This window comes from Cyprinus carpio, chromosome A16 (assembly GCF_018340385.1).
Source record: "Cyprinus carpio isolate SPL01 chromosome A16, ASM1834038v1, whole genome shotgun sequence".
Taxonomy (NCBI): Eukaryota; Metazoa; Chordata; class Actinopteri; order Cypriniformes; family Cyprinidae; genus Cyprinus; species Cyprinus carpio.
In genome coordinates, this window is record NC_056587.1 from 3886542 (window position 1) to 3896689 (window position 10148).

Below are 10148 nucleotides of genomic sequence, written 5' to 3' on the forward strand. Positions count from 1 at the left end.
TCAACAATTCTTCTGGACCAATAAGTCTGACATTAGTTATATTTTCTGTATGAGTGAGAAAGAACAAACAGATATAGATTTAAAATGAGTCTTTCACATTTTCACAGTTAGTGTGGTCAAGGGTGGTACAGAAGGCCAATCAACAATGAAAGGAATGTTTATGTTCAGTGTCTATTTATATTGTCATAGTTTGTAACGTGTAATTTACATTTTTAATGGATTTCATAGCTGATAGAAGACTGAAAATCTGGGTCTCAGACAAGAGTAAAACAATAAAAATCTATTGTCTTAAAGTTATTTCAAAATAAATGATAAAGCTACAACTTTTCAAGACAGTTTCAACATGATTTCAATTTAATAACATTTTTAAAAGTTTAAACATGCGAGTGCCCTAAGTAACACTCATCTGTGCAAATCTGGTTCAGTAACAATTAACCACAAAGCTCACTGCAAATAACAGCAGACTTGTGCATATCTAAAATATTATTATTATACTCTCATTAGTACTTCTGCTCGTCACTTTTGCCATTTTTACACATCCATGTTTAATTTACAGCATATTAAATTTTTGTTAAGCTTTATGTCACTTTTTCCCCTTCCACGCATTAAATTCATTTAATATAAAAGCCTATGTAGCCGATGCTTTGATATTACATACTGAAGTTTAAGCAGCAAGCTCACCGAACACTTGTAGTGTAGTTTCTCCTGTAAGTTGGGCTCCAGCACTAGTTACTACAGTTAGTCTGTATGTTCCAGAATCCTCCAGTCTCAGGTTCCGGAGCTCCAAAGCGAAAGTGTTTATGTCAAAACTGACTCTGTCTCTGTATGCTGGGAATATTACAGTTGAATCAGACAGTGCTGTCAATATAGGAGTTGATCCAAAATGCCACTGAACTGTATTAATTGATGTGGAGGGTGGGATATCAGGAGCAAACACCACACTTCCTCCTACTGCTCCATTAGCCGGACCAGAAAACTGCAGATCTTCCCCTAAATACTGCCCTATGTCAAAGAAAGAAAGAAAGAAAGAGTTAATTTCTAGAGACTAAATTTCACTTTATCTGCTACAACTACTGTAGTTAAATATTTAGTTGGATTCACAAGTTCACAACAACAAAAACGATTAACTACAAAGGCGGACATATTTTTCTACAATAACATAATTAAAATAGTTCTAACTAACTAGTTATTATACACAGCAATTCAGCATATATCTTTGAATGACAAAAAAGCCTCACCAAAAAGCGATAACATCCACAGCGTACAGAACAAACTATCAGAAACCATCATGATCGAGCTCTCAGCTGTCAGGAGCTGCTGCTTAAATCATCTGAACTATTTACATCAGTTTTCAGTCAATGATAAACAGTTCTAGACAGAAGAGCTCACTGCGCCACCTAGCGATGGATATTAACACGAATCTTACCTTTGATCATTCACATATTCGAGAAGGGTCTGGCTGCAGACCATGGGCGAGTGGAGCTCCACTCTCGAACCGGAAATACGTCACCTCACCTCCACTTGAAAACATGAAGATGGCGTCGCCGTGAGTTCTTCAAAATGGTGAACTGACGCTGTTGTAACGTGCAGTGTAAGAAAAACGTACAGGGCTTGCGTGAAAAGGATTAATAAACACGATGGATTTATAGATTTCTTTTATATTTTATATATATTTTTTAAATTAAGGTATCAAGTTCAATTACAAACCTTTAACAAACAAACAAACAACTAAACACAAAACATCAAAATAGAAACAAAAAAAAAGAAAGAAAAAAAACAAAACAAATAACAATTATCACACCATAAGATAAAACAGAATAAAAAAGGGAAAGAAAAAGAAGGATGAGGGTCTTATTCTAACAGCAAAAACAAGTTAAAAGCATATAAGAGTTTCTGGGTGTTTCTGTGCATCATGTAATGAAGAGACTTTGCAAATATCTTTAGTTCATTATTCCATCCCCTGAAGTGAGGTTTAACCTTTAAATACTTACATCTGTGAATATAGTATTTGCACAAAGTAATTAAGTTATTTATCAAAAAGTCTAGGATATTTTCCTTCAACAATACTCCAACCTTAATTGAGATCACAGTCAAAGGGTGTATTGATATACGTTTGTAATGAAGCCAGTTTTGAAATTCCAGTCAAAAAGTCTGTACAAGTTCACATTGGAAAAACATATGATCTACAGTTTCTATATCTTTCTCTGAGAACCCACATGAATTGTTCTCCCAATTAAATCTTTCAAGTAGGAAGTTATTAGATGGATAAATGTCATTTAGAATTTTAAATGTCACTTCTTTGGCTTTAGGAAGAACTGGATAAGTAATATATAACGCTTCCTTATTTTCTTTGCCTCTTCTTCACTAAATTCTTGAAGAACATACTTTCTTGTCAGCTGACTAGGGAAGTACTGTTTGGATCATACATTTCTGATAAACTTATTTGTAAATTGTTTGCTCTTTAAATTTTTACCTTCAGTACATGACGGCTAGCATAAGTGTAACTTAGGTGTTGGTGGCTTGTGTTAAAATCACGTAGTGAATAATGAAAGGACACGATTGTTTTGTATGTGTATGCCTCTAGCATTTGCTGTATAATGTTAAAAAGTTCATATAATTTTAAATGTATGTTGCCACCCCAGAAGTCAAAGTCTTTTTACATGTGACATTAACATGTACATATTTATTTTTTCTATTTTGTTGTTCTATTATTCTGTTGTTTGACTTTTGACTGTGGGTCTGGTTACCAGGGAAATAGACAACAGGGAGTGCTTTTGGGGTTTTACTCCTCAGATGACCCCTGGCTGCTGTAGCTGGGATTGCTTCACAGACGATGGAGGTCTTGAAGAGTAAAGTGTGAGTGCGTGCACACACATTGTGTTTTTACTGTAACAATTATGGTCACTTGCAGTTCATGTGTTTTCAGTGTAGTGTAAGATGTGTTTTTCTGGTTGAGGTATTAGTTTAATAATTTATTTAAAACTGTTAAATTGTGGAAATTATTCTTCATTATTTTACTGGGTTGTTATTTAGCTTAAAATACAAAATTCAACACACAAAATTCTGGTTGAGGTATTAGTTTAATAATTTATTTAATATTTCATTTATTTTTCACTGCTAAATATCACAAACACAAGGTTAACTTTCTAAAATGTATGGAATGTTACATTGGCAGTTGTACATTAGTAAAACAAACATGAACAAAACGCAGAGGCCCTCAAAATATGGATTGTGTGGTTGTCTGTAGTGCGAGTGCTTTTGGGGGAAATAAAAAAGCGGCACAATAGATGTTATAAACCGTAATGGGTGGTATATAGTATTATTTTTTCTTATTATTTCTACTAGGTAAGTAACAAGGTAAAGTACAGGAAATATTAACATTAACGATACAAAAGAGGTGACATAACTTGCAAAGCACCTTTATAATTCAGTTCCCAGATTAATAATACAAAACGAAAGTTTGGTGGAGGTGACGTATTTCCGCTCTTGAGTGCAGCTCCACTCGCCCATATGTCTGCAGCCAGACCCTCTTGACATATTCAGTTCCCAGTCACGTGACTGACTTGAAGAGGGCAAAACATCCATAAAACTGCAGCACAAGCCTGTCAGTGTTCCATCTGTTTCAAAGCCACTAAGATTTAGATATAAAAAAGAAAGAAAAAACGGGATTTATATGGATTGCCTTTTGCGGGTAGCCGTCACAATATTTCAATCACTATAACTGCGTCCCTTTCAATGTAGGCTACACAAAGTATGAATAATCATAAGGTTTATACTGAATTTGGCCTTTTAACCCTAAAAAGGGCAAGACCATAAAGAGAAATAAGAAAATTAATTTATTGCTATTTTCCATCTTCTTAGGACACAAATAATACAATTTCATGATTTTTTTTTTTTTTTTAAAAACATGACTTTTATTTTTTATTTTAATGTTTGTATTCCCTGATAGTTTGATAAGAATTGTTTCATTTAATATAATAATTGATACTTTTGACTTTTTCTTAAAAAATGGTATAAATGCTGAAATGTAAAGTTAATGTTTTGTGTAGTGTTGTTATCTTTCATCTAGTGCTGGACGATGTAGCCAAAAATATTATCACGCTGAAATTTTTCACATCAGTCGATATCAATAATTATCACGATAAATTACAAATCTTTATTTCTTTCAAATTTAAAGGCATATTTTGCTCCTAAGTGAAAGCTGTAGAAACCAGACTGTTAATTGTGGTTTTAAACTATTCTTTATTGTCAGAACATGACAGACACTTCACGTTTTTTAATTCTTTACACTTTTAAAGTAATTTTCCTTAATAAAATATCTTAATAGAAAAAATTCTTAGTTTCTTGGTCTAACGTATGATATTGCTTCAAATATATTTAACAGGTTTGTGTTGCTTGACTTTGATGTTTGAAGTGGAGGCTGCAAAATTAACATCAAAATAAATTCACAAGAGCAAGTACATTGTTTGCCCATGTTTATTTACATTTAAAGGCAAAATAACTGAATAAGAGCACAAGTCAAGCAAAATCGATTCAAGAATTTGAGTGAACTTCACAAGGAATGGACTGAGGCTGGGGTCAAGGCATCAAGAGCCACCACACACAGACGTGTCAAGGAATTTGACTACAGTTGTCGTATTACCTCTTGTTAAGCCACTCCTGAACCATAGACAACATCAGAGGCGTCTTAACCGGGCTAAGAAGAAGAAGAACTGGACTGTTGCCCAGTGGTCCAAAGTCCTCTTTTCAGATGAGAGCAAGTTTTGTATTTCATTACGAAACCAAGGTCCTAGAGTCTGGAGGAAGGGTGGAGTTGCTTGAAGTCCAGTGTAAATTTCCACAGTCTGTGATGATTTGGGTTTTTTTTTTTTTTTGAAAACCAAAGTCACTGCACCCGTTTGCCAAGAAATTTTGGAGCACTTCATGCTTCTTTCTGCTGACCAGCTTTTTGAAAAAAATTGGTTAAATGACCCCAGCAGGATTTGGCACCTGCCCACACTGCCAAAAGCACCAAAAGTTGGTTAAATGACCATGGTGTTGGGGTGTGCTTGACTGGCCAGCAAACTCACCAGACCTGAACCCCAGAGAGAATCTATGGGGTATTGTCAAGAGGAAAATGAGAAACAATCGACCAAACAATGCAGATGAACTGAAGGCCACTGTCAAAGAAACCTGGGCTTCCATACCACCTCAGCAGTGCCACAAACTGATCACCTCCATGCCACGCCGAATTGAGGCAGTAAGTAAAGCAAAAGGAGCCCTACCAAGTATTGAGTACATGTACAGAAATGAACATACTTTCCAGAAGGCCAACAATTCACTAAAAATTTTTTTTTTTTATTTTTTTTTTTTTATTGGTCTTATGAAGTATTCTAATTTGTTGAGATAGTGAATTGGTGGGTTTTTGTTAAATGTAAGCCAAAATCATCACAATTAAAAGAACCAATTAAAAGAACCAAGACTACTTCCGTCTGTGTGCACTGAATTTATTTAATACACGAGTTTCACAATTTGAGTTGAATTACTGAAAATAACTTTTCCATGACATTCTGATTTATTGAGATGCACATGTAGATCATAACACAGTCTCAGAGGTAGGAAGTGGATTAACCTTCACCTGAAATGTTTGTCTTTTCATCCTTAAATGCGAGGCTAATGTTGGATAACAATAATTTGGAACCACAGTTTCCACAAATCCCTTCACTTGAATTGGGATGTTGTCTTTTATTCTGGACGGCAAGGGCATTGACTGTAACATTGAGCTTATTTTGCAGTATAAACACGTATTTATACCGATTTCATCAGGCTCTGAAAATTCTTCTCAAAGAACACAAAGAATGGCCTTCTCAGCTGCCAAAGTTGCAACTCTTGCATCTCAGAACAGGGTGTTCAACGCACCACCGTTTCCGTTTAAAAAAACGTTTTGCACTGTTTTGTTGGAGCTGAATGCAGCACAGGCTTTGCGAGAGAACTTGCAAAGAAAGATTTGCAAGGGAACGCAAAGTTTCTCTAGGGAAAGCAAAAGTTTTGCGAGAGAACGCAAAAAAAAAGAAAAAAAGAAAATGTCCTCCCACCCAATTTTTTTTTTTCACCACCATGTCCCTTAAGGGGCTCCGTATTAGTGAACCCCATGTATCATTATTAAAGAATTTAAAAATTCTTTACCAAGAACAAACCACTTTTTAATTATTAGAAACTGGTGTCTAGGTGATTTTTACTGGATCTATGAAGTAATTTCTCCTAGTCACATTAAAAAGCAATTAAAAAATCTCCCTTTGTAAAATATTTACGTTTACGTTGGCTGAAGAGTACGCAAATGTGCCTTCATAAAATAGTAGTGTTTCTGAATGTACGTGGATTAGCATTGAGAGCAATATTATAGTCTGAAACCGACTCCGAGTGTCATGAAGATGCGACGGGGCTCATTATAACATTCGATAGGTGCCTAAGTCCCTAATAAGGATAGTGTATTTCACATCATTAAAGACTCTCCAGATGTTTTTGGTGTCTGTGGCACAGATGAAGTGAGAGTAAATCATTCTGTAGTTCTTTGTTTTGTTGCTAACAGCTTTCTTTTCATATAACTGTGCAATGAACTGCAAGGCATCTCCTACGTCCCGACGTTTGCCTGAAAGTGGCACCAAACCACAGAGGAGAGGAAAGAAAAGAGCGGATCAGGTTCTGACAAACAAGATAACACATACATACTTTTACTTCATTTAATGTGCATCAAATCACCTTCAAATTCAGTATTGTTCAGGAATAGGATGATGAAGGAATTAGCAAACCACTGTGAATGGATCCCTGGCTGGTCAAGCACAACCCACGAGTGGATTGGGGTTCCAACACTGTCACCTTGTGGAGTGAAAGTTGTCATGAGTCTTGTCTGGTTTCTGCTTGTCTTGCTGTGTCTGTTTCTGTCTTACAGGAGGAGACCATGGTTTTGTCAAACGTGCCCGCGGAGTACCTGTATCTGAAGGAAGTGTTCAGTAAGTCCCGTGCTGCTTTTCTCCCTCCGCATCGTCCCTATGACTGTGCCTTAGATTTAGTTCCAGGTAAGTCTCCGCCTAGAGGCAAACTTTACTCTCTTTCCATTCCGGAGAGGTAGTCCATGGAGAAATATATTTCTGATTCTTTGGCATCGAGGTTCATCTGCCCTTCCTCTTCTCCAACGGGGGCGGGATTCTTTTTTTTAGGGAAGAAGGATTGTTCTCTGCAACCTTGTATTGATTACCGAGAGCTGAACAACATCACGGTAAAGAATACCTATCCTTTGCCGTTGATGTCTTCAGCGTTCGAGAGGTTACAGGGAGCATCCGTCTTCACAAAATTGGATTTACGTAACGCTTATCATTTGGTCCGCATCAGGAAGGGGGATGAGTGGAAAACCGCCTTTAACACCCCTAGAGGGCACTTTGAATACTTGGTTATGCCGTTCGGGCTCTCCAACCCGCCTGGGGTTTTCCAAGCACTCGTGAATGACATGTTGAGAGACATGGTAGATCAGTTTATATATGTTTACCTGGATGACATACTGATTTTTTCTTCATATCTCCAGGAACATGTGCAACACGTCAGACGAGTGCTCCAGAGATTGCTAGAGAATGGTCTTTTTGTCAAGGCGGAGAAATGCGTATTCCATGCACAGTCTGTTCCCTTCCTAGGGTACATCGTCTCATCTGAGGGAATACGTATGGATCCTGACAAGGTTAAGGCTGTGATAGATTAGCCAAGCCCAGATTCCCGTAAGGCCCTAAGGGGTTCGCCAATTTTTATCGACGTTTTATTAGTAATTTCAGCCAACTAGTCTCACCTCTGACCGCCTTGACCTCCCCCAGTACTACATTCAGGTGGTCTAATACAGCCGTAACTGTATTTTCCAACCTCAAGAGCCGCTTTGTTTCGGCTCCCATCTTAATAGCCCCTGATCCCATACTTCAGTTCGTGGTGGAGGTCGACGCATCAGAGGTGGGAGTAGGTGCAGTTCTTTCCCAACATGCTGCCTCAGATGACAAGATGCATCCTTGCGCATTTTTTTCTCATTGTTTATCTCCTGCAGAACATAACTATGACATTGGTAACAGAGAATTGTTGGCCGTCAAATTAGCATTAGAGGAGTGGCGTCACTGGTTGGAGGGGCCGGGGGTACCTTTCATCGTTTGGACCGATCATAAGAACCTAGAATACATCAGAATGCCAAAAGACTCAATTCCAGACAGGCTCGGTGGGCACTTTTTTTTTCAGTCGTTTTGATTTTTCTCTGTTGTACTGCCCGCCCGTCCAAAAAGATAAAACCACAATTCTTTGTCATGTCTTTTTTTGATCCTTTCCGAACGACCAGTGTACTCCCGAGTGTATTTTACCTGAAAGTGTAGTCGTCCTCAGCACTCCCGTAAGGAAGGTCGAATCGAAGGTCCAGACACCCTTAGAATGGGTAACTCCTCCCATCCCCGAGATGCCCAACGAATCATTTTGTTTTGGCCCAAGGAGTTTACGGTCCGACGCTTATTTCAGTGGGGTCACTTTCTCTAAGGTCGCTTGTCGGTCCAGGATAAGCCAAACCACGGGTTTAGTAAAGCAACGATTCTGGTGGCCACTTATGTCTCGCGACGTTTCAACGATTTTTGTTTTGGCTTTCTCCGTTTGACGCCGTGGTAGGTCATCTAAACCGACCTCCGGATGGGCTTCCTTAACCGCTGTCTTGTCCCCTGAGAACCCTGTTCCACATATCACTCTAGAGTTTTTTGTTACCGCCCTCCCGCCCTCTAATGGCATGAACGGTCGTTTTTGGGACCGTAGTGGACCCGTTTCTCGAAGGCGGCACATTTCCATCCCTTGCCCAAATTACCTACAGGCCAAGGAGACCCAGAGAGGTCTCTGTCGTTGAAAAATCCACTGTTCTTTCGGTTACCATGGCCTCCCCATTGGGCATGTATTTTTCCTGACAGGGGATCCCAAGTTATATCCAAATTTTGGAAGGATTTTTTGCAGTTTTGCTAGAGCTCGGTTTTGTCTGTCTTCGGGTTATCACCCTCAGAGTAACCGGGCAATCTGAAGCGAGCCAACCAGGATTTAGAAAGGAACGTTGCGATGTTTAGTCTCCAAGAATCCTTCTTCCCGGGAGCCAACAACTCTCTATGGTTGAGTACTCTCATAACTCGTCTTTTTCCAGTGTCCTGCAATCTGGCCATCTCGGTTCCCCTCCGCTCAAGGGGCGTTTGTTCCCAAGCGGTGCCACCGCACCCTGGACCAGAGCCCGCGAGACTCTGCTCCAGATGAGGAGCGCGCGAGATTAGGTCAAGGCCGATCGACACCCGGTCCCGAAAGCCTCCTGTATAGCTAGTGGGGGGGGGGGGTGGACAAAAGTGTGGCTTTCTACTAACAACATTCTGCTCCCTTCCGTTTCTAATAAGTTAGCTCCCAAATTTATTGGCCCGTTTCCTGTCACCAAGATCATTAGTCCAGTGACAATCCGCCCCAAATTCCCTCCGGTACGGCGGTCGTTCATCCCGCATTCCGATGTTTTCCAAAATTAAGCCCATGTTTTAGTTCAACTGCGATTATCGCCTACCCCGGTTCCTCCCCGCGGCAGACGCGCCGCGTGCCTACGTGTCGTATGGAGCCACTTATTCTGTTATCGATTCTGGACTTCGTGGACGGAGGGACGAGGATGTCCAGTACTTGGTGGACTGGTAGGGTTACGGTCCGGAGGAGAGGAGTTGGGTACCTGCTAGGGACATACTGGATCACTCCCTGATTGATGAGTACAATCAACAGGTAGGCCCGTCTGGGAACTCCAGGAGGCGTTCCTAGAGGGGCGGGTACTGTCACGGTTGGTAAACCATGGTCTCGGGTTTTGCACTATGTGGGTGGAGTGAGTGTGTGTCTTGCATCAGCACTGATTGTTTCGTGTGGGCGTCTCCGCTAGTGATTCGCGATCCACCCAGCTGCCACTCGTTACCCTTTCCTACATATTGCCCCTGTGCTTTCGTCTCGTGTTTGTCAGAGCACGTTTGTTTTGTCGATCTCTAGTGATTTCCTCGATGTGTTCTCTTGTTCCTATTTATGTGCTTCTCGTCGTTGGACTGTCCTGTCTCCGGAACCCCGTCCACTTCTCCTCATCCCCGGATCTCACCACTCACCTTCGC

At 39.9% G+C, this 10148-nt stretch overlaps 1 protein-coding gene across 1 annotated transcript in view; it reads right to left on the reverse strand.

Moving 5' to 3' along the window:
• LOC109060147 (SLAM family member 6-like) overlaps positions 1 to 1384 on the reverse strand; it is a 2818-nt gene extending 1434 nt beyond the window's left edge. The window contains exons 1-3 of the mRNA XM_042771885.1: positions 1239 to 1384; positions 682 to 1002; positions 6 to 45 (exon numbers count right to left, since the gene is read on the reverse strand). Coding sequence (XP_042627819.1) covers positions 6 to 45; positions 682 to 1002; positions 1239 to 1290 — 413 coding nt within the window. The 5' untranslated portion in view covers positions 1291 to 1384. The remainder of the gene's footprint in view (positions 1 to 5; positions 46 to 681; positions 1003 to 1238) is intronic.
• Between the last annotated feature and the right edge of the window lie 8764 nt (positions 1385 to 10148).